The sequence below is a fragment of the Denticeps clupeoides genome, chromosome 9 (assembly GCF_900700375.1).
Source record: "Denticeps clupeoides chromosome 9, fDenClu1.1, whole genome shotgun sequence".
Lineage (NCBI taxonomy): Eukaryota > Metazoa > Chordata > Actinopteri > Clupeiformes > Denticipitidae > Denticeps > Denticeps clupeoides.
Window position 1 is genome coordinate 11879090 of NC_041715.1, and position 25403 is coordinate 11904492.

Below are 25403 nucleotides of genomic sequence, written 5' to 3' on the forward strand. Positions count from 1 at the left end.
ATTTAATAAGTTCTGCACTGATTGCATATATTTAGTGACCAAAATACCACATTATTTAACATAAAAGAATGACTGAGTTACTGAGTGATTCTTGTCATGCATGTTAATGACATTTCTGGGGCAGTTTGATAGTTTAGACTGTAGTTTTTAATCAAGAACTACAAGAGTAGTAGAACTTGTAGAACTACAAGAACTGTTAGAGCACTGATTAATCCACTTTGGACCATTTATCCACTCCAATTCAATAATGTGTCCATAACGAATGGGGGCCAATATTACACTTTTTTGACACAACATAGTACACGCCATAAACACGTTACTGCTTTTATTTCATACTTTTATTGTCCATTTTGTTGTCATGGAGCACAGAGGTGAGAGGGTGAGAGAATGAGAATTTAACAAGAATAATGTAAATAGCTGGTCCATGTAACAGAGTGACATAGAGGTGTGAAATAATAAAAACTAAACAATAACTTGCAGCATTGTGACGTCCCGTGTGTGTCTCTCTCTTTCTGTCTCTCTCTCTCTCTGTAATGTTGCAGGGTGGCTCCTCATATGTTTTTATGAATATGTTTTCTACATGACTAATCAATAAACCGCAATATCTAAAAAAAATTCTAACAAATTAATAAAAAACAAATGGTGATTTTTGTCCAGATGTTGTCTAGAGGCACTAGAATAGTGTTTGTAAGGGGTCATGCCGGCTGATCCTCCACACGATCTACATATTTTTTTCATCATGAGACATTTCCTTCAGAACTTTGTCTACAATTTCATCAATGACATTGCTGTCATAGTTGACCTGCTGAAGGTCCAGAGTTGGGATGATAGAGACCAGGAGATGACAAAGCTGATTCAGGCTGGAAAGAAGAAGACAACAGAAAGGGGTTAAAAAGGACAAGTAACTTTTTTTGTGTTACCACTGTCTTTAACGTTGCTTATGATGTAATTCCTACATATGAAAGTTTTTATTTAACTATTTATATATTTCACATATTTTACTTCCCACAGGAGAATGTTTCAGAGAGGGCAACAGGCCTATCTCTTATAATTGGATAATTTAAGTATTTATATATTTGATAATTAAATAGTTGCTACTTATAACTATATATGAAAGAACCTTAAACCACTCTAGCACATATTCCACACATGAAAACTCTCTCTTGCCTCTCTTGCAAACTACCTAAACCTTCAATATTACGAACCCTCCAGTTCATTCCGAACGCTGCAGCATGACTTGTTTTCAACCTTCACAAATTTTCTAACACCACTTCTTCTGCGTTCTCTCCACTGGCTTACCAGCATCAGATTCAAAATAGTAATGCTCTCCTACAAAGCCAAGTAAGGGTCAGCAGCACCCTCCTACCTCAGATCTCTCATCTATCCTCGCTCTGCACCTCGATCTCTCCAATCCTCCAGCACTGCTCGACTGGAACCACCATCTCTCAAGGTACCAGAAAAACATTGGTGATGGAATGAACTTTCACTAGATGTTCGAACAGCTGAGTCACTAAAGATCATCAAATGCAAACTAAAAAACTTTCCTTTTTAGGAAATACTATTAAAATGGCCTCTGTACTACATACTTATATTAATCAAAAGAAAAACTGTTGGCTATTAAACTTTTGCTCCAAATTTACTATAAAATACAAAAGTACTGGGACACCTAGAGCAGCACCCATGACATTCTGCTCTAAATTAATAGAGAAAAATAGGGAATTTGTCCCCCCATTGCCGCTACAGCAGTCTATCTGTGAAAGATTCCTCAAGATCGTGCAGGATGTTTCAACAATTTTTTGCCCATTCATCTATAAAGAATTTGTGAAGGCACTGATGGCTCTGGCTCACAGTAGTTGATCCCAGTGGTGTACAAATGTCAGGGATCTGTGCTGGCCATTCAGGTTTCACACCAAACTCACCCAACCTGCTTTCTGCAGTGGACCACCGTCATGCTGAACCAGAATAGGTTCACCCAAACCATGACAAACCACTCAATAACTTTATCCTTCCTCTAGCAAATATTTGGCATGATGCAGTCGTGCAGTTAATGTTCATCACTGTGGTTATCCATCATCACACTGACAGCCAGAGACCATTTCAGAGAACATTTTTACTGCTCTACAGTCCGCAGCTGCTGGGTTTTACATCACTTCCTCTCAGGATTGGCATTGTGTTTGGTTGCATGAGGCTTGCACACTCAGCCATGGAAACCCATTCCAGGAATCTCTTACTACACACTTTTTGTGGTGAGGTAAATGCCAGAGGAGCACGGTATTGAATTCACAGCACTCCTCATAACAACCCATTCTTGAACAAACGTATGTATCTGTAGACAGCATGGCTTTATAAACCTGTCAATGGTCCTGAACGAGTCAAATGAATTAATTGATTAAGAGGTAAATCCCAACATTTTGTCCATGTAGTGCATGTAGGTAGACTGGAACTCACTACATACTATAGTCGAGCTCATATTTACTCATGATTTACAGTCCTGCGGACTGCGTGTTACAATTTTAAAAGTGCAAACCATGTCTGTCTATAGAATTTATCCAAGTCTTACGTTAGTTTGAGCTCTGCGTCTCATTTCTTGCTGGAATGGTCATCGGTTTGTCTGTTTCTTCCATCTCCTTGTTTCTCCTTCACATTAGAAGCAGTGGCAGCTCTCCTGTCCTCTTCATTGAGGATGACTTCTGTGTTTTGGGCCATATCTTCTCCTGGGTATCTGCAATTACACTCTTCAGCCTCAATAGTGGCTCTCACGAGGTCGTCTATAATCTCATTCAATTGATGAAGTTGAGATAACACAGACATCACATTTATAAATGCATCTCTCTCTTTTTTCAACTTTTTAATAATTTCTGTGACATGTTGGAATTGCGCCCTGTAATCTTTTTTCTCCACTTCGTCGGTTTGGGTGCCATGCTCAGCTTGGGCATTTTTCACCTCTTTCTGAAAAAGCTGCTTCTGCAGGTCATCTACCTGAGAGGTAAGATGATCCACCATGCTCTTGTAATTATCTCTTTCTTGTCTAGTTGTACTGAGCAGCTCCATCTGATGGCCTTGCTGTGCTTGGCCCTCCAGGAGAAGTCTTTCCTCACACAGTCCAGGCGGTACACAGTCCCATGTGCTGCTTTCTCCTTCACCAAACAGCTCAAAATTCAGCATTGGGGATGATGAACGCTCACTGATGAACTCCATGTGGGATTCTGGTGTCTCAAACTGAGCATTATCTTCCATACTGTTGACCATTGAACCATGTTCTGCTGCTTCTATCTTCCGTCCTACTGTTTCTGTGTTTTCCATGGTTGCGGAGTTGTAGGCCATTGTGTTCGCATTCATTAGAATTTCATTATAAGACTTTTGCCCGTTAGGATTATTGACGGTCTTCACATTGGCTTTTAAATCACAATTAGTCTTGATTCTCTTTGCTCCATTGCCAGCCATGCTTGTTCTCTTCCTGTGTATTTATAAGAATTTAACAAATTGTTATGGGGTCCTCAGTCACCATGATGTCTAACAACCCAACTTGAAAAAGTCTACAAAAATGTATACGAGCTTAAACTTGTGCATGTTTAAGCTGATAAATATCCTGTTGCATAAACATTTTATCTTCATTTTATGCCTTTCAATCTAGCCTTTTCGTTACTGATACAACAAAAGGTCTTTTATGACTAATTAATGTGGCAGCAACAATATCTATGTAATTATAAAAATCACTGTCTAGAACAGCATAATTAATGTATCAATAGAAAAGAAATAAGACTATTCTAAATTACAAAACAATAGATTTAACTACAAAGAGAACGATCATGTAAATAGGGAATCAATCCTAGAAGGAATAAGACAAACTTGAAATTAAACATAGAGAGTATATATACCTGATAGGAGTGGAGTTGTCTGGCATGGAACTAGAGCCCTCTGTGTGTAAAATCAGAATAATAGTCAAGTTAATTAAAAAGGAACTACAGGAAGTAGTTACAGAAAGTTACAAGTGGACTAAATTACTATGATATTCCTAAATTGTTAATCCAGTGGTCTGGAGACTACTAACTGCAGGCGGAGAGGAGATTTAGTTTTCAATTTGAGGATTAAACATTTTCATTTGGTACAATCTGAGACTTAATATTGCAGTAAATGCACATTTCTGACCTGGGGCATTGCAGTCACCTGCCCTACATGCAGTATGTGTTGTATGGGTAGGGACTATTTCTATTATGGAGCTATAACACTTTTGTAGTTAGAAATTGTATAATGTGAATACAGTCATGGATCTGCAGCAAGCCACACCAACACTCACAGACACGCACACATACACTCCAGGTAAAGATGGCATCCTCACCATGAGAACTGGGACTGAGGAAACTGTTAGCTGGTGATTGTTCAGGTACTCCTGAACAGGCAGTGAGTTGGACTGAAGCTCTCTGAGAAAACAGATAAACTATTTTTTTTTTACTTTAGAGACTAAAGAAGAATGTGATGATGTGGAGAGAAAGGTATTAATTCAAGTTAGACAGATAATCATGTTTTGACTCATCACTCTTGACATACCAATGGTTTGTATCAGAATGTCACTTTGACACTGATGTCTATAAACTTATGTTAAGCAAAATAAACTGATGTCAAACAATTTCCATTGGGTAGAATAACTGACAGAATTTGAGATTAAGAAAAATTGAAGTTTAAATTGAACAAAACACATATCTCTTTATCTATAGTTTCTATATGTGCAAAACATAGTCTGGTAAATTCAGAAGAGGGACAGGCTTCTGTGTTTTAGCAGGGGAATAAAATACAATAGTTTTAACCTGTTTGACAATGATTTTTAACAAACTTCTTATTAACAAAATTACACTTCCTACTTGCATTAGTGGAGTGAAAATCGACTTTTAAATGTAGTGGAGTGAAAATAAAGATATTTGACTTTTAAATGCAATGAAAGTGAAAGTAAAAAGTCTCCACAAAAGTCAGTTCCACCAGTAGGTTGCATACAATTTTACAGACCAGAAGGAGCAGAGCAGTACACCAGCTCACTCACTGTTCGTTTTAGCTCCTTCTGCTTTTGCAAAGTCTCATTTTCTTTGGCCAGGGCCACCATCAACTGCTGTTGTTTCTGATGGAGGAGAAGGTGGTTATTTTATTTTATCTTATTACCTATGATGTTGAACTGAATATCTTGTACATTCTGGCCCTTGTTAAGCCACCAGTTGGAGCCACTACTTCATGTTTGCATGATTAGTTGTGTGATGTCCTTTGATTCCTATCCTCTCTATATGCACTTAGTGACAATCACTTCACTTTTTTTTTTATTGTGTCTTTAGTTTTATGTGCAACTGACACAGAGCACTAATATAGTGGCCTATAGTCTGCTTTTGTTTTGGATCATGGGTGGGTTTATTTCTTGCTTATTAAAATGATCTTGTTTAACTTGAACTTTCCTATTGTGCGCCTGCATTACAAATATACCTACCTGTAGTTGTTCCTGTTGTCTGATCATCTCCTTATTACGCCGTTCTCTGAATAAGACAAGACACAATTGTTTGATTAGTAATGTTCTCTTCTTTCTGAATTTAAGTAGATGAACCTACAGCACATTATCAAACGCAAAAGCAAACTGGCTTGTGTTAATTTATTGGAAGACTTGGTATTGAAGCCATTAGAGAAAGAAAAACAGACTATATAGTGTCATGGCCAAAAGTTTTGAGAATGACACATACTGGTTTTCAAAAAGTTTGCTGTCATTCTGTCATGCTGATAGTTAGAATAGAAGACTGGATGCTTTAAAAGGAGAGTAAAAATGAGGCAAAGATATTGTAAAAGTGTTGTGAAGAAGGCTTCAGGGTCCCCAAAGTCCAGCAAACACAGGACCATCTCCTAAAGATGATTCAGCTGTGGGATCGGGGTACCACCAGTGCAGAGCTTGCTCAGGAATGGCAGCAGGCAGGTGTGAGAGCATCTGCATGCAACAACAACAACATTTATTTCTTATATAGCCCAAAATTACATACAGTTTGTCTCAATGGGCTTTGACACCCCCACACTTGACCCTTCTGCACACAAGGAAAAACTCTACACAAAAAAACTCTAGGAGAGAGAAAAAAAGAAAGGAAGAAACCTTGGGAAGGAGTGATACAGAGAGGGACCCCCTTCCAGGGTAGAGTGAGCCTGCAAATGGTGTCAGTGCAGGGTTGGGGTGGTGTCAGTCCTACAGTTGTAGGGTTGGAGAAATCCAGGATGTAGTCAGTGTCATGGTCTAGATTACGTGTCCATAATGGTCCATTTGAAGATCCCTATAGCTGTAGTTGTAACGGTGGTGGTGGCTGTGGTGACCCTCTGTTTTGTTTCATGGTATGTCCTTGTTAAGCAGTTGTCAGGAACCAGGATTTATTTGCTGGTCTGATCACTGGGGTCTGCCAGTAGTCTGGGTGCTTGATTCCGTATCTCGGAGAAAAACAAACAGAAGCAGCGGCAGACGGTTGCACTGTACGACCGATACTGAAATATGTGGTTTTGAGATTGGATTTAAACACTGAGACTGTGTCTGAGTCCCGGACACTGACAGGCAAGCTGTTCCACAACTGCGGAGCTCTATAGGAGAAGGATCTGCTCCCAGCTGTGACCTTCTGCACCTTAGGTACCAGTAGTGACCCTGCACCCATTGATCGAAGGGGGCGTGGCGGTTCGTAAAGAACCAAAAGTTCACTCAGGTACTGTGGGGCGAGACTATTTAGAGCTTTATAGGTTAAAAGTAGGATTTTGTAGTCAATCCTAAATTTGATGGGTAACCAGTGCAGTGATTGTAAGACTGGGGTGATGTGGTCAAATTTCCTGGTTCTAGTTAGAACTCTGGCTGCAGCATTCTGTACTAGCTGGAGTTTACTCATGCACCTACTAGAGCATCCAGACAATAATGCATTGCAGTAATCTAACCTTGATGTAATAAATGCATGGACCAACTTTTCTGCATCATGCATTGAAATGATATTTCTTATTTTCGCAATATTTCTAAGGTGAAAGAATGCTATCCTAGTGACATTACCTATGTGCGAATTGAATGAGAGACCTGCATCAATGATGACACCGAGATCCTTCACTTCAATGCTCGGTGAGATAGAAAGGCTATCCAGGGTTATTGTGTAGTCAGCCAGTTTATGCCTGGCTGCTTGAGGCCCAAGTGCAAGCGCTTCTGTCTTGTCAGGGTTTAACAGGAGAAAGTTGGTGAGCATCCACTGTCTAATGTCCTTCAGACAATTCTCTATATTGTTCAGATGCTGCCTCTGATCTGGCAATGCTGACAGATACAGCTGTGTGTCGTCAGCATAGCAATGAAAGCTAATACCGTGTTTGCGGATGACATCGCCTAAAGGTAACATGTATAGAGAAAAAAGTAACGGACCTAGGACAGAACCTTGTGGTTTACTATGTGAAGACGAAACACCATTGATGTCCACAAACTGATATCGGTTGGTCAAATATGATCTGAACCATTCAAGGGCTGTTCCCTTAATCCCAATAACATTCTCTAACCTGGCAAGGAGAATAGCGTGATCGATAGTGTCAAACGCTGCAGAGGCCAACAGCAGGTCATTAACCACTTTAACCAGTGCTGTCTCAGTGCTATGATGAGGTCTAAATCCTGATTGATATACTTCATGGATATTGTTACAGTCTAGGTATGCGCTCAGCTGCTGGGCTACGAGATTTTTGATATGAACGGAAGGTTTTATATCGGTCTATAATTTGAAAGCTGACTGCGATCTTAATCAGGTGTCTAATGACTGCTACCTTGAACGAACTTGGTACGTGGCCGGTGCTAAGCGACGTGTTAACAATTTTGAGGATAGAATTTATAATATTGGGTGCTATTTGCTTAAGGAACCTTGTTGGAATCGGATCCAAAGCGCAAGTACATTGATTTGACGACGGGATTAATTTGATTAATTCATGCTCTTTAATAAGGTTGAATCGTTCTAATCGGTGGTCGTCTATTAGAAGATTATTTTTCATGGAAATATCGGCGGAGCTATTTGTTGTGCTTTTAATCTTTTCTCTATTCGCGACAATTTTAGTATTAAAGAAATTCATAAAAATCATCTCTACTATGATGATATTGAGTGGTAGTATCCATTTCTGTCTTATTCCTGGTTAGTTTGGCTATAGTTTTAAACAGGAATCCGGGATTATTTTTGTTAACGAGGACAGATATGTTGATTGAGCCGTGCTAAGAGCCTTCTTATAGTTAAGTAGGCTCTCCTTCCAAGCTATTCGGAATATGTTTAATTTACTTCGACGCCATTTGCGTTCTAATTTCCGGGCGGTCTTCTTAAGCGAGCGTGTGTGATCATTATACCAAGGAATTAAGTTTTTATCTCTTACTATCTTCCTTTTGAGGGGAGCGACTATATCTAACGTACTACGCAGTGTTAATTCTAGACATTTGGTCGCTTGGTCAAGTTCAGCGTGGTCTGACGGTGAGTTTATCAGCGTTGATAAATCTGGTAAGGTATCTGGGGATTGAGTTTGTTGTGTCTGAGACATATTTTAAAAGCGATGAGGAACTGATCTGAGATCATTTCAGATTGCGGAAGAGTAACTATATCTTCTATATTTAAACCGAAAGTCAACACAAGATCGAGCGTGTGACCACCTTCGTGAGTAGGTCCTGTTATATGTTGGATAACTCCAACTGAGTCTAATAAAGACAGGAATGCTGTTCTTAGTGAGTCTTCTAATTTATCACAGTGGATGTTAAAGTCGCCGACAATTAGGGCTTTATTCACAGATACAACTAAGTTGGAGACAAAATCTGTAAATTCACTAAGAAACTCAGAATAAGGTCCAGGGGGTCTATAAATAATAATCAATGGAATGAATTTAGGATTTTTATTTTGTGAGACTACATGAGTTATATTGGTATGTAGAATCTCAAAAGAGTTAAATCCTTGTCCGGGTTTATGAGTAATACTGAGGTTATCCTTATAAATTACTGCGACGCCACCTCCTCTTCCAGTTAAGCGAGGTTTGTGTACATAGCTGTATCCAAGAGGACTAGACTCGTTCAATGCTACAAATTCGTTTTGTTTTAACCAAGTTTTGGTCAGGCACAGTACATCGAACCCCTGATCTGTAATCATTTCATTGACAATAAGCATTTTAGGTGTGAGAGATCTAACATTTAATAATCCTATTCTTATGTTGGGGGTGCTGGTGGTAGGTTCAGAAGGAGTGACAGTAACGGGTAGTAAGTTGCTGAAACAGACACCCCGCCCAGCCCGTGGAACAGTTTTATTATTAACGTTTCTTGTAGAGTCTCTTGTTTTAATAGAGCGAGGTAAAGACACAGTGTCAGTAGTATACACGCTGGGTGGCGACTCTACGCAAATGGCAGACACTCGGTTTAGCCGGTCTGTCTGCTGCCTGGTCTCGGCTCTGGCACAGTGAGGTGAAGACTTTTGGAGGATGTCCTGGTGTCAAGAAGGGCAGCAAAGAAGCCACTTCTCTCCAACTAAAACACCAAGGACAGACTGATATTCTGCAAAACGTACAAGGACTGTACTGCTGAGGACTGGGGTAAAGTCATTTTCTCTGATGGGGCCCCTTTCATCAGATTGTGTGGGGCATCTGGAAAAAATATTGTCTGTAGAAGAAAAGGTGAGCGCCACCATCAGTCCTGTCTCGTGCCAACAGTAAAGCATACACGTGTGGGGCTGCTTCTCATCCACTCACAATTTCAGCTAAAAACAGTCATGAATAAAGAATGGTACCAAAATATCCTCCGACAGTAACTTCTCCCAACCATCCAAGAACAGTTTGGTGACGAACAATGCTGTTTCTAGCATGATGGAGCATCAAGCCATTAGGACAAAGTGAAAAATAAGTAGCTCAACAAACAAAACCGTCATGATCTGGTCCGGCTGGGGTTACTCCGGGTCTGGAGTTCAAATCCACTTTACGTCCCAGACCCAAAGATGGCTAGCCTCTGCGTCCACTCATTATTAGAGTGAACCTGTTCCAGGTCCGTAACCAGATCCTGCAAAGAGCCAGAGAAATGTCTCCTCTTCTCCACATGGGCAAGAAGATTTCTATTTTCCCGGACTTTACAGTGGCGGTGGTGAAGAAAAGAGCGACATTCGCTAATAGTAATAAGTAATAACCGGTTATAACTATAGACATAGTAATAACCGTGCACAAAAATATGTAAAACGTAGTAAGATTTTTTGTCATGTAGGTGCCTATGTAATATTTTTTCAAGAAACACATCTCAAACCCTCAGACCATGTCCGACTTAAGAAGTGTTGGATAAATTAAACCTACCACTCTTCATTTTCAGGGAAAGCAAGAGAAGTGGCCATACTACTTGCATAAATCTGTTCCTTTTGTACAAGTTCTGACCCTAATGGGAGATTTGTTATTGTTATGGGCCAAATTCATAATACTTGTGTGGCTCTAATTAATATATATGCCCCCAATTACGACGATGAGGATTTCTTCAAATGTCTTATTTCAATGATTCCCGATTTGTCTGCACATTATCTAATATTAGGGGGTGACTTCAATTGCTGGCTTAATCCTCTTTTGGACCACTCTTCTTCTGCAGTTTGTGCTCCTTTGTGCTTCTTTAATCCTACTAAAAGTGAATACTCATTTTTTTCTCAAGTTCACCATACTTTTACATGTATTGTTCTTTTTTTGGTGGATAATAGATTACTTGCATCTATATCAGACTGTAAATATGATGCCATTGCCTTATCAGACCATGCATCAATCTCAATTAATATATTTTTCAAGAACTTTTATTACACTAGAGCACCAAGGTGACTTAATACTCTGCTTCTTTTGAATGAAGAGTTTACTAAGTTTATTTCACGACAGATTGACTCATTTGATAGCTTCAGTAAAACCCCAGATATATCTGCGTCTCTGTTGTGGGAAACCCTGAAGGCTAATATAACGGGGGAGATTATCTCTTACTTAGGCTATGAGAAAAAGTTGTTGCAGCATATTTCTCATTTGGATAATGAATATGCCATCAATCAATCCCCAGACTTATACAAGGAGCGTCTCTCTGTGAAAGCAGAGTATGACGCTCTTATTACACATCATGATACAGAAATGATACTTCAATCCAGAGCTAACTATTATGAACATGGAGACAAAGCCAGCAAGTTATTGGCACACCAGATATGTCACACATCAGCATCTCGTCAAATACTACAGATTCAAACAGTATCTGGCAAAATATCTGATCCCCTGGAAATTAACAAAGCCTTTAAGGAATTTTATATGTCTCTTTACTCCTCTGATATTACATCTTCTCCTGCTGAGATTGATCATTTTTTTGACAAACTGAAAGTTTGTGTTGTTCGTCGTACCGCCCAATCAGCTTGTTGAATGTGGCTTTAAGACTAGAATCTACCCTTCCGAGCATCATCTCTGCAGACCAAGCAGGATTTATCCGAAATAGACACTCTTTCTCTAACCTTAGATGTCTGTTTATAACACTCCAGATCCCAAAGCTCAGGAGGCCCTCATATCACTTGATGCTGAAAAGGCTTTTGATAGAGTGGAATGGCCCTATCTTTTTCATACACTGGAAAGGTTTGGCTTTAAAACAAACTTCATTTTATGGATTAAGATACTTTACTCCTCACCGCAAACAAATTTCCCCCTATATCGTTCGACTAGGCAGGGTTGCCCCTTAAGTCCATTATTATTTGCGCTTGCAGTTGAACCTCTTTCAATTGCACTTAGGTCTAACCCTCAGATTACTGGAATTGTTAGGAATGGGCGGGAGGTGAGAGTGTCCCTTTATGAAGATGATCTCTTGCTATATATCTCTAACCTACTGGTCTCAATCCCTGCTGCTCAGATTTCTGGTTATAAATTGAATTTGAATAAAAGTGAATTACTTCCCATTAATACTGCTGCTAAGAATTACCCTCTTTATAGCTTACCCTTCAAAATTGCCCATCATAACTTTACATATGTTGGTGTCTGTGTCACCACTAAATTTGAGGATCTTTTAAAGGCTAATTTCATATCCATGCTGTCTCAGGTTCGAGAGGATCGTGAACGGTGGTCTATTCTTAATCTGTCCCTGACTGCACTTGTTAATATGGTAAAAATGAATTTTCAACCATGTTTTTCTTACTTATTTCAATGCATACCAATATTTCGGCCTCAGTCATTTTTTCAGAAAGTTGACTCTGTAATCTCTGAGTTTATAGTGAACAAGAAGGTTCAGAGACTATGCAGACAGTACTTACAAAGACCAAGAAAACTTGGTGGGTTAGCCTTACCACATTTTAGGTTTTATTATTGGGCATCTAATATTAGGATCCTCAAATACTGGCTTTAGTCCCAAGCATCAGATGCTCAAATCAATTGGTTGGCAATAGAAGCAAATTCGGTCAAACCTACATCTCTGAAAGCTTTAGCGCACTCTTCTATTCTGTTTTCCACTTTGCCTTATACCAAAAATAGGATTGTTAAAACTTTTCTCTGAATCTAACACTTTGGGTTACAAACTTCTTCCACCTACCTATACATAGAAAATGTCTGTGCCTCTTTCTCACAACTGTTTCATATAATATTCTCTTCCTCAGCAGCATTTATTTAGATACTTGCAGGTACGTAGCTTTGCTCATCAATCTACCCCCAGACTCTGTTTTAGATGACCTTCTTAAACCAACTCCATCTCTGAAAAGTCCGGTTTCTTATATTTATTATCAAATTTTTTATTTATGTGCTAAATCACTAACATCTCTGAAGACACTTTGGGATGAGGGTTTGAGACCGGAAGTTCCTGATGAGATTTGGGAGGAGGTTCTGCTGCGAGTTCCTGGATCATTTGCGCTAAACTTGGCCTCATAAAGTTTAAAATCTTACAACATTCATATTATTCTAAGGTGCGGTTGTCACAAATCTATGAGGGCGTCAGTCCATTGTGTGACCGATGTCAGCAGTCCTCGTCCAATATTATCCATATGTTCTGGCTTTGCCCTTCTTTACACCAGTACTGGATTGAAATATTTGACATGTTGTCAGTATTTGTGGGGAAAAGAATAGAGCCCAACCCACTTGGAGCATTTTTTGAGGTTTCCTCTAAACCTCCCAGCCAAATTCACTGTGTAGGGATCAGGACTGTTTGGGATCATTCTGGACCTCCCCCATTGAATTTTGTTTTTGTATTTTCTAGTATCCTGCATGTTTGGGCAAAGAGTCATGGCAAAAGTTGTTCCACCAGCCAGGGACAACAAACGAGAACAGAGTCGATTGGGATCGGAGACCCCGTGAAGAGGGAATTTTCAGTCTCATTTCATTTGCAGGGTGCACTTCCATTTATAGCCCTATAGGCCATCAAGGATTTGAACTCAATGCGAGCAGCTACCAGGAGCCAGTGGAGAGAGGTGAGAAGAGGCGTGACATGGGTGTGTTTCGGCTGATTGAAGATGAGGCGGGCTGCCATATTTTGGATCATCTGGAATGGTTTTATGGTGATTGCAGAGGCTCCAGCCAGGAGAGAGTTGAGTTTTGAGATGACCATTGCCTTGATGAGGAGCTGCGTAGCCTGTTGTGAAAGAAAAGGTCTAATCTTGCAAATGTTGTAGAGAGTGAACCTGCAGGATCTGGAGATGGCAGCAACGTGATGGTTCAGACTCAGTTTGTCATCAATCCAAACTCCAAGGCTTTTGCAGACGCCGTGGGTGTTAAAAGTAGTGAGCCAATCTGAATTGAGAGGTTTTGCTGAGGGGAGTTGTTGCCCGGAAAGATCTAGGTTTCAGTCAAATGTCCTTTCCTGAAACCAGACTGAAAAGGGTCAAGAAGATCATGCTCATGGACAAATGATGAAAGTTGAGCCAGGACTGCTCTTTCAAGAATTTTTGAAAGAAAAAGAAGGTTGGAGACTGGGTGGTAGCTATCCAATACTGATGGGTTTAATGTGGGTTTTTTTAGCAGGGGAGCAATGACAGCCCGCAGTGGGAAATGTTCCTGTTGTGCGTGATTTAAGACGTGTGTCAGAGCAGATATTATGGCAGGCTGTATGGACTGAAGGAGGTGTAATGGGATGGAATCCAGGGAGCAGGTGGTGGGGTGACTAGACTGGAGAAGTTTAGACATGTCATATTCAGAGAGCGGAGTGAAGGAAGACTGTTTTCTGGTTTCAGAGGTGACAACGGGATGAGGTCTGGGGTTAGAATTGTTTGCTAATGTCAGCCACCTTCTCTGTGAAGAAGGTAGCAAAGTCTTCAGATGAGAGAGAAGTAGAGGGGTGAGGTGGTGGAGGATTCAGGAGGCAGTTAAAAGTAGAGAATTGTTTGTGAGTCTTTGCAGTTGCTTACCTTGTCCTGGAAAAACTAGTCTTTGCTGTAGTGTAGAGAAGGATGTCAGGAGATATTGATATTTAATAAGTTGAGGTGAGAGGGCAGAGTCTCACAAGGCAAGAGGTTAGTGTGGAGCAAAGGATGTCTGTGGCACAGTTAGGGTCCTGAATAGAGAGGATGTATAAGGGGGAAAGCTCAGAGGAAACAACAGAAGACAGTCGAGTAGGGAAGAGGGTGTGGAGATTGCAACGAAAATATGTTAAGTGTGAGGTGGGTGTGGTGCGTTCCATGGCCAGGAAACTCCCTGGATCTTAATCCAACTGAGAACTTGTGGTCAATCCAGAAGAGGCGAGTGGACAAAAAAAACCCCACAGATTCTGACAAACTCCAAGCACTGATTATGAAGTAATGGGTCGCCATCAGTCAGGATTTGGCCCAGAGGTTGATTGACAGCATGTCAGGGCACACTGCAGAGTTCTTGAAAAAATGACCAACACTGCAAATATTGACTCTTTGCATAAATTTGATATAATCAACACTGAAGCAGCAAACTTTGTGAAAACCAGTATTTGTGTCATTCTCAAAACTTTTGGCCATGACTGTAGGTAACATTCCCCTGAACCCTTGCATGATATCTAAAAAACTAAATAATGTGACTAACTGCAACCTACACTTGTTTATATGTTTTTTTGTTGGTTGGCTGCTCATCCTCAGAATCTTCTTTCTCTTCCTTTTCTTCACAGCTCCTGTGAAACAGATTCTTATGATCAGATTTGTGTGTGCATGTGTGTGTATGTGTGTGTGTGTGGGTGTGTGTGTGTGCACCTGAAATTGGGGTCCGGGTTCATGTGGCAGAACCAATTTTCAGGAAGTTGCTTAATGTTGATGCCATCCGGAAGTTTCCGCCACTTCAGACACTCATCACACTGGACCCAGTCCTGGTCTGGTTGTTTTCTGTTGATCCCCAAATGTCAAACCAACATTCCTTTTCAACTTATTGTATTTGTACATAGAAAAGGTCCCAGGTATTAAACATCTAACAGGACCATGTGACGTCTCTCTAGTTTCATCCTTAACAAGCTGTACAAACATATTCCAGGTGAATATTACAAATGTCTCTCACTCAACATCCTCCACAGGAGGGCAGTTAGGATATTCTGTGTTTCTCTTATGCTGAATCTCCTTCCAGTAGTCTTCAAGCTTTGCCCCAAGACTGGACATAGTTTTCCTACGTGTAATACCACAAATACAGGAAAAACTCACAAACTCATATGTACTTTTAGAAAAAATACTCAAAAGATACTCTGCTTATTCTCTCTTTTTCTTAGTTGAGCAGCACATGCGTGCACACACACACACACACACACACACACACACACCTGTACTCATCTGTGTAGTCAAAATCCTGCTTGTTGTGAGTTGGTTTAAGGAAATTGCACTCAATAACCCCGATGACTCCCACGCCTTTTGTGTTGGCCTATTAACAAAAGAAAAACAACCTAAAAATTTAAATAGAATATTTTTTTTAAAAGTTAAGGAAAGAAAATCTCTTACTCTGAGTTGGCATCCAACACGCTCATAGGCTTTGATGAGCCGGTTTTTATGATACATCATGACACCGTAGTTGTCTTTACCCATGGTGCTATAGCCAAATGTTATAGAGACAGCTTGTTTCTGAAGCTCAGGTGAAGGAGCAAATGTTTGCTAGATAGCTGCTGCACGCATCACACACTGTTACTGTTTTTATCATTTGTTCTATACCCAAGAAGTAAGTAAGAGGAAAAAATATTAGAGAACACATTGTATTTAGTCTAAAGAATGTTTGGTGTGTCTTCTGTCACTGTTCTGTTCAGTTGTCCTGCAAGGATACAAGAAAGTTGGGTTTGTATTTGTCCATTATGACGTGGGCAAGACTCTTTGATACCAGTTGTGTCTTTACTTTTTGTCCTCGGATGATGATCTGCATTCTGGGCTTTAGGTACAAAATGCTGCAATAGGCCTGGAACAGTAAAAGATTGAAAGAACAGCATAGTTTTCATAAATTATTGCACATGACCGTGGACCTTGTCTGTGAGATTATCTTTATTTTTATTACAAATATATGTAATGTTGTGCCTCGTGTCACCTCCTTGGTGTGACAATCACAACACAATGATTGACTTCACTGAGCTCCTGAGAGTGAACCATGTTTTTTAGAGATGTCAGTGAAAGTTGTGAAAGTTGTTTCGTACGTCACAAGTCACAATGACAAAAAGTTGTTTATGTCATTGTGATACACACCATAACACAGCAAACAGTGCACACAACTAAATTGATCCATTTAAACTATCGCTCTTAGTGAGCAGCGGTCAGCCATGAAAGGTCCCCCGGGGAGTTTGTGGGATGGTACCTCGCTTAACGGAACCCATGCCCATGGAAATAATTGGAAGACTTGATTTTTTTTTATTTGGCAGATGCTGTGTCACCAATGTTTACAAAGAAAATGAAACAATATAATGTTAGAATTCCACTGTATGGCACTGTTAACAGTTGCAATATAGTCATGTTTGCCAATTTCGGCTCATTTTGTGAGAAAATGTACAGTGGAGGAAATAATTATTTGACCCCTGGCTGATTTTGTACGTTTGTCCAATGACAAAGAAATGAAAAGTCTCAGAACAGTATCATTTTAATGGTAGGTTTATTTTAACAGTGACAGATAGCAAATCAAAAGGAAAATTGAAAAAATAACTTTAAATAAAAGGTAGAGACTGATTTGCATTTCATTGAGTGAAATAAGTATTTGAACCCCTTCCAACCATTAAGAGTTCTGGCTCCCACAGAGTGGTTAGACACTCCTACTCAATCAGTCACCCTCATTAATGACACCTGTCTTAACTAGTCACCTGTATAAAAAACACCTGTCCACAGAATCAATCAATCAGGCAGACTCCAAAGTCTCAAACATGGGAAAGACCAAAGAGCTGTCGAAGGATGTCAGAGACAAAATTGTAGACCTGCACAAGACCTGCATTAGCAAGAAGCTGGGAGAAAAGGTGACAACTGTTGCAACAATTGTTCGAAAATGGAAGGAGCACAAAATGACCATCAATCGACCTCGGTCTGGGGCTCCAAACAAGATGTCACCTCGTGGGGTCTCAATGATTCTGAGAAAGGTGAGAAATAATCCTAGAACTACACGGGAGGAGTTAGTCAATGACCTCAAAGTATCTGGGACCACAGTCACCAAGAAAACCATTGGATACACATTATACCGCAATGGATTAAAATCTTGCAGTGCTCGGCACATGTGCAGGTCCGTCTGAAGTTTGCCAATGAACACCTGAATGATTCAGAGAGTGACTGGGAGAAGGTGCTGTGGTCAGATGAGACCAAAATTGAGCTCTTTGGCATTAACTCAACTCTCTTTGGGGGTGTTTTACTGCTAAGGGCACAGGACAACTTCACCGCATCAACGGGAAAATGGACGGAGCCATGTATCATAAAATCCTGAGCGACAACCTCCTTCCCTCTGCCAGGAAATTGAAAATGGGTCGTGGATGGGTGTTCCAGCACGACAATGACCCAAAACATACAGCAAAGGCAACAAAGGAGTGGCTCAAGAAGATGCACATTAAGTGGAGTGGAGTGGCCTAGTCAGTCTCCTGACCTTATTCCAATATAAAAACCTATGGAAGGAGCTGAAGCTCAAAGTTGCACAGAGACAGCCTCAAAACCTTAGTGATTTAGAGATGATCTGAAAAGAGGAATGGACCAAAATTCCTCCTAATATGTGTGCAAACTTGATCATCATCTACAAGAAAAGTTTGACCTCTGTGCTTGCAAACAAGGGTTTTGCCACTAAGTGTTAAGTCTTTTTTTGTTAGAGGGTTCAAATACTTATTTCACTCAATGAAATACAAATCAGTCTCTGTCTTTTATTTAAAGTAATTTTTTTAATTTTCCTTTTGATGTGCTATCTGTCACTGTTAAAATAAACCTACCATTAAAATGATACTGTTCTGAGACTTTTCATTTCTTTGACATTGGACAATTATTTGACCCCTCGCTGATTTTGTAAGTTTATTTCCTCCAATGTATGTAACATGATGTTACATACTTTTTTTCCCCCAAATCTTTCACTGTCACTTTGTATTAAGAAATAGTGTAAAAGGGTGATATAAACTACTTCAGATCTTTATATATGAAATTTAGGTACAAGGCACACACCTTGACTGTACCATCTTCATCCTGTTATTTGCCATCTGACCGCTGAATGTAAAATAAAACTCACCCTGAGGGAAAAGTCGGTGTCAGGTACTGTCGGCGCGTTGCGCTCTTGCCGTCTGAATTTAGTTTGGGTGCCATCCGACATATCAGCAGGGATTTGGATGTCATAACATTCTGTGTCAAAATCAAACTCCAGTTTGCCTGATTCAGTCCTGTAAAGCAGTAAAATACCAACTCAGTGAAGAAAGAAGCCACATGAATGCACTTCCTCCAGAGATGATAGAGGGACATCATTTCTCACAACGCATTCTACAGAGGCACAATTGAAGCCTGCAGTGCTATGAAAGTGTGAAGAGGACCCAAGCGCAAGTGCTTTTCTCAGTTCAGGTTTTCATATTTTCTAATCAAAAGTTTAGCAGAAATACACTGTTTGGTATCAGAATTGGCCCAGACATGAAAAAAATCATTAAATGCTTTGAGGTGAGTTGCAGGGGCAGACAGGAGGCGATGAAGATTGTGGGAGCAGAGATGGGGTACAGAAGGTAGACGGGGTAGACAGGCTGAGGGTGTGATGGAAATATTTTCATTTAACATCTGCCGTCACATCTACAGTTGGTCATTGACAGACCCTGGCCTTGTTCTACCTGTTATGTATGAATATATATTAGGGATAATATATGCAATTCATTTATTAAATATTAAAAATACATTATATAAAAATGAAATCATATAAATGAAACCAATTAACACAACTGTGATGTGTTTGCTTCCTTCCTTTGTGGGTCTGACCTATGGCATGGATGTGAAATTGATCCTAACCAGAGACAATCTACATAGATGGAGACAGACAGTAGAGGAATTTTGGGGACCTTTCAGATGACATATCTTTTGCTGCACATTTATATTATTTTCACATTTATATTATTATGTGTTTGCTGTGTGTCCAGAATGCTCCAGCTTCTAGAAGCTTTCTTTCAGGTTCGCAGAGAGTGGAAATCTAGTACAACCAGATGAAGGCAATAAGGATGCTGAACCAGGACATGCCACCACACCTCACACCTCCCAACCCGACCATCTGAATGTCCACCGATGTCGACTTCAATCTGTAACTGTTATACTGTTCATTGCACAATGTACTTTTGCAGAATCCATAGCCACTACCAATGATGTCTATGTCTTATGTTCTCCTTGAACATGAATGTCTTTCCTTGTATTATAGCATCTCGACTTTTTTACTACTTTTAAACTTTATTCTATTTTATTTTCCTCATTTTGTTTAAATTTTATAACTATTACTTTAACTATGCACAGTCATGATGCATTTTACTGTGTGTTGTACAGCAATAACTATGCATGTGACAAATAAAATCTTGACAATCTGTCTTGAAAACAACAAAACACACAGTCCCAGGTGACACAGACTTTTTAGACACATAATCTGCTTCAGCCTATTTTTCCTCACGACCAGCTCACCTCCTGAGGTTCCAGATGATGATTCGTGTCCCTGAGGTGTTTTTAGCTTTAGTGGCATTGATGGCCTTCAGTTCTGAAAGTATCGCCTCCTCTGTCTGAAACAGGGAGTACTTCAAAATCTTCTGCATGCTGGCCATGTCCTCTGGCTTTATACAATGTGGAGGACCAGTTGTTAAGATTAAATGACATAAGCTGTAGGAGGGTGTCAGGATAGCTACAGTAGAGGAAATGCTTAATTTCCTTAAATGGCAAAAGTATTCATTTACCTGATACTAGCTGCTTTATAATAAAATACACTGTAATTATGTTCATGGTTATGTTGGTTCCTATGTTATGTTTTATGTTATGTTATATTGAACTGCAGTCTGTTATCTTGGTTGCATTTTCATGGTGCTATACCTGTAACTTGGTTCTAACATCCTTTACATTCTTTACATGAATCCTCATTGAAAAAGGATATTCTGACTTCCAACGCGATTGTAGGTGACAATGGGGACGATAATGTTAGAGGCCTTGGTTTCCTTCAGGTAGGTCTGAGAGAGCATGCCCACAGACATGCTGTTACGTCTTTTTGAGAACACAATGACGTCCTTCCCCAGGCGCATGGAACCCGATTTAAAGCCATTTCCATACATGCCTACTGCAGCATGGCCTCTTAGAGACCTCTTGTCACTGAAGCCGAAGCTAAAATATATGGTTGCAGAAAAAAGCAGATATCAGTTTCAACGAAAATGGACAAATAAATCTATTCTACTGACTGGATTATATTGGAATACATGTATTCAAAATGGATTCTGACCTCAGCAGTTTGTACATTGCATCATAGTCCATCCCAGCTCCATTGTCCATAAAAGTCAGACAGTCCACACCTTTAATCTGGGTTTTATCAATCCACAACTGCTTTGCACAAACATCTGGATCATATGCATTGTCTGGGAACACAGAAACAGAACAAAGGAACCAAAAGGTGCAGAAACTTTTCTGTTAATTTTTATGTTCACATCTGAAGAACCAAATTACAGTAACAACAAATACATATATTTAGCTCTTCTCCAGCCATTATATGCTGTCACTTCTCTTGTTCTTTATTTCTTTTGTTTTGTTACTTTGTTTGATATCTGAAAACTGCATTAGCCTATATGCTGGTGTTGATGACTGCTATGGAATATTTTATGGTTTTATGGTTCTCGATACAGAATAAACTGCCAGTAAGGCATGTCAACCTGCACCCATGCTCGTGTGCTGACTGTGTGAGAAGTAACTGCATTGCTTTCTCCCTCTGGCTCCTGTCCCCACTAAGAGAAGCTGGCAGTCCCTTTTATGGCCCTCGTCCCATGTGTTAATTATACACGTGATTGTGAATCTTCACTTCGGTTTTTCAACTCCACTCTTTCCCCACGGCATTACAGTCAGTGACTCACTTAGTACTTTGACAAAAATACATTCCAATAGAGGATATTGCACAATAACTCACCAATTAACTCAGCAATGGCACTGAAGGGCCAGGTGTGGCTGGTAGAGTTTGAATGCAAGTAATTTGGATTGAGCTGTAAATGATAGGGAAAAAAAATATTAAAATTGAATAATATATATATAATTACAAATAAAATATTCAATTGATTGGAGCTTTGACATCTTATTCATGAGGCAGCACAATACAATTACAGTTTGTCAATATTACAATTTATTAACCTGAAACAGTGATGCAATTGAAGCCTGTTGAACTTAAATAATAATGTTGTAGATTTTCTACCATGCTATTTTACAACATCACAATCTGGCAGAATAAAAAATGAAGCTAGTAAAGCAAGTGAAACATGAAAGTAGACCATGTAGGATTGCTGAATGTTTTACGTATAGAAATGACCTTATCTGTATTCAGTTAATGTATGAACACCCAGAAATACGTCCAAATTTGAGCCAGCATATAAAATCCTGAGCAGGGATTCAGTAAAATGGTGCTCAGACAGATCAATACAATATCATTACATTACATAATCACATTCTGTGCAAAGCATGGGACACATGCTAAAAACCAAAGTAAACAAAAAGCACAATCACCAAAAATATCCAGTAATATATACAGTGTGTACTGAAAGTATTCAGACCTCCTTAAATTCTTCACTCTTTGTTATATTGCAGCCATTGGCTAATTTTTTTTTCTCATTAATGTACACACAGCACCAAATATTGACACAGAATTGTTGAAATTTTTGCAGATTTATTAACAAAGAAAAACTGAAATATAACATGATCCTAAGCATCATGAATTGTGAGGTCAAAGGAACTGCCTGAAGAGCTCAGAGACATAATTGTGGCAAGGCACAGATCTGGCCATGGTTACAAAAAAATGTGTGCTGCACGTAAGGTTCTTTAGAGTACAGTGTCCTCCATAGTCCTTAACTTGAAGATCTTTTGGATGACCAGAACCCTTCCAAGAGCTGGCCATCCAGCCAAACTGAGCTATCAGTGAAGAAGAGCCTTGGTAAGAGAGGTAAAGAAGAACCCAAAGATCACTGTGGCTGATCTCCACAGATGTAGTCGGGAGATGGGAGAAAGTTGTAGAAATTCAACCATCACTGCAGTCCTCCACCAGTCAGGGCTTTATGGCAGAGTGGCCTGACTGTGGCTTCTCCTCAGTACAAGACACATGAAAGCCAGCATGCAGTTTGCTAAAAAAAAAAAAAAAAAAAAAAAAAAAAAATTTTCACATGAAGGACTCCAAGATGGTGAGAAATAAGATTCTCTGGTCTGATGAGACCAAGAAAGAAGTTTTTTGGCCTTAATTCTAAGTGGTATGTGTGGAGAAAACCAGGCACTGCTCATCACCTCTCCAATACAGTCCCAACAGTGAATCATGGTGGTGGCAGCTGCAGGGACAGGACAACTGGTTGCAATTGAGGGATGTCAAGTACAGGGATATCCAGGACTAAGACTTCTCTCAGACTGGGCCGAAGGTTTACCTTCTAACAAGACAATGACCCTAAGCACACAGCTAAAATAATTAAGGAGTGGCTTTACAATAACTATGTGACTGTTCTTGAATGGCCCGGCCAGAGCCCTGACTTAAACCCAACTGAGCATCCCTGGAGAGACCTAAAAATGGCTGTCCACTAACATTTACCATCCAACCTGCCAGAACTACAGAGGATCTGCAAGGAGGAATGGTAGAGGATCCCCAAATCCAAGTGTGAAAATTCAAAAGGGAGCTTCTACTAAATACTGAGCAAAAGGTCTGAATACTTAGGATGATGTGATATTTCAGTTTTTCTTTGTTAGTAAATCTGCAAAAATGTCAACAATTCTGTGTTTTTCTGTCAATATGAGGTGCTGTACATTAAAAACATGAACTTAAAAGATTTATATATCAAAGAGTGAAAAATTGAAGGGGGTCTGACTACTTTCTGGGTGTCAAGAAGATTTATTGATGCACTTATTGTAAACACACACCCTGAGAAAGTTGCATTGACCAGCCCCGTCTGTGAATGTTCTGTCTGATGGAAATTATGTGTTCTGGTGTGGCCGTGCATGTCTCTGTCTAAACATGTCATGTGTAACGTATTTTTAGCGGTTAGTCCGTAATTAATTATGAAACAAGCAAACAAAACTGAAAGTAGTTCTGCATCTGCTCTTCCACTGTACTGAACGTAAAACTCAGGATGATTTTATGCCATAGGCATCCTAGGAGCTATACAATATGAAGAATCAAATCTAACATTTTACATTGTAAAAGGAAACATCTAATTAGGATTTTAAAATGTGAATAAGTGTTGAATGAAAAGCGTTGCAGTGAAAATCTCATTAACTGCACTATGGACAGAAAGTGAATATTTGGAAAAACTCACCGTACTCAGTGGAACCCCTTCCTCTGTGAACGTCGCCATTTCTCCTGTGTACGGATGAACATTTTGCTCTAAGGGCAGGGTAAAGGTGGGGCTCTCTGGGTTTGTCATAACATGCTCCCGTTTAATAACAGATGAACACACACAAATTCCACGTATACATCTTTCTGGTTGGCACATTGTAAAAGCGAAGATACACAAAGTGTGAATTCTTTTTCTTAGAGAGTAGAGAATAGAGAGTAGAAACGTTGGAATGTAGTAAATAATGCTAAAAAAATAAAGGGTACACAAAAATAATACATCCTTGATCTGAATGAAATATCCATACTAAATACTTTGTTTTTTACATCGTTGAATGTGCTGACAAGAAAATCACACAAAAATTATTGATTACATTTTTTTAAACCCAATGAGGTCTGAGGTCACACTCAGAATCAAAGTGGAAAAACACACAGGATGGTCTCCTGAGGGATCACCTGCCAGACTTGGACTAAAGCGTCTTCCAACTCCTTTACATTTATATTTATATTTAAGGTGATGATATTTTATTCTGCTGATATTTATCATGTGGCGATTGCCAGAACTCAAGAACTCAACACAAAGTTGCCAGGTCCAGTCCACAACAGAGTTCTTTACAATGTTGCCGCCCCTTCGGCTTTTAAAAGATATCCCCTGGCTTTTAAAAGATATCCTGATTGGCCATACCTGGCAACATCAGCTGTGGCCAATCCTGAGATAGCCCCGCCTCCAAGGGCTACGTCCTCGGAGCCCCAGGAGTACCATCAGTGAAGGCAACAGGGCGGACGGTGGAAACCCTGCTGACAGAGCAGCCACCACGCAGGGAGGCGGTTCTGGAGCCTCTGGCGACCGTTCCAGGCACCCCAGGCTGGTGCCCACTTCATAGCTAAAAATTCTAGTCGATGTGCTGGGTCTTGGGCTGAGCATGATTAAGAGACTTACTGGCAAACGCAGTTGGTCTAGCCGTGGTACAACCATCCTGCAACTGAAAACACAGATAACAAAACACTAGTAGACGCATCAACTGAGAGAAAGGCCTCTCTACACTCACTAGTCAAGTCTGACAGAGTCAACCGATGAGTGTTAGCTGTCCTTTTCACACCCTTACCTTGGCAAGGCTTCTTCGGACCTGCTGTCAACAAAAACAGTGGTCTTGCTATGGTGGAACAATGCTCTATGAAATGTTGGTAAAATACTACCATGCCAAGAAGAGATCTTATTTTAGTTGCTGAAGGTGTGACACCATCTAACTCCATCAAATCCTGCTCATTCACATTCAAAATGGCCTCCACCTTCACTGGATCAGTAGCCACACCCTCCACACTGATGATATGGCCCAAAAATTGTTTCAAAAACTGACACTTGGATGGAGAATCGAGCATCCCCTGCAGTTCAGCCCTACTCTGCACTCGTACCGAGGTGTAAAACAAGCCCTCACTCTGACCTACTTTTAAAGAATTCTGAAGCACCACTGCCTTACCGCCATAGTACAACAATGTGAATAAATAGACTCAGTATCATCAGTGGAGGATGAATCAAT

General features: G+C 40.0%; 2 protein-coding genes across 7 annotated transcripts in view; both read right to left on the bottom strand.

Moving 5' to 3' along the window:
• The window catches only part of LOC114797346 (MORC family CW-type zinc finger protein 3-like), an 80978-nt gene that overhangs the window by 36864 nt on the left and 18711 nt on the right, over window positions 1-25403 (bottom strand). The gene's annotated exons all lie outside the window — the stretch shown is intronic.
• Window positions 324-23903, bottom strand: LOC114797347 (MORC family CW-type zinc finger protein 3-like). Of its 5 annotated transcripts, XR_003750846.1 has the most exons (19): window positions 23849-23903; window positions 21478-21550; window positions 20803-20935; window positions 20464-20687; window positions 20004-20160; window positions 18595-18742; window positions 16192-16320; window positions 15876-15995; window positions 15701-15798; window positions 15445-15549; window positions 15147-15275; window positions 14993-15067; window positions 5468-5513; window positions 5036-5110; window positions 4340-4421; window positions 3879-3918; window positions 2980-3457; window positions 2561-2722; window positions 324-860 (listed from the first exon to the last, which is right to left on the bottom strand). XR_003750846.1 is itself a non-coding variant. In XM_028992206.1 (18 exons), the coding sequence occupies exons 1-17, from the start codon at window positions 23885-23887 to the stop codon at window positions 2581-2583; spliced, it is 1815 nt and encodes a 604-aa protein (XP_028848039.1). In that variant the 5' UTR covers window positions 23888-23903; the 3' UTR covers window positions 324-860; window positions 2561-2580. The 5 variants fall into 5 exon arrangements, 3 of the variants coding, with proteins under 3 accessions (XP_028848039.1, XP_028848037.1, XP_028848040.1); XR_003750847.1 differs by lacking the exon at window positions 2980-3457 and having other exon boundaries at window positions 4340-4438; XM_028992206.1 differs by lacking the exon at window positions 2980-3457.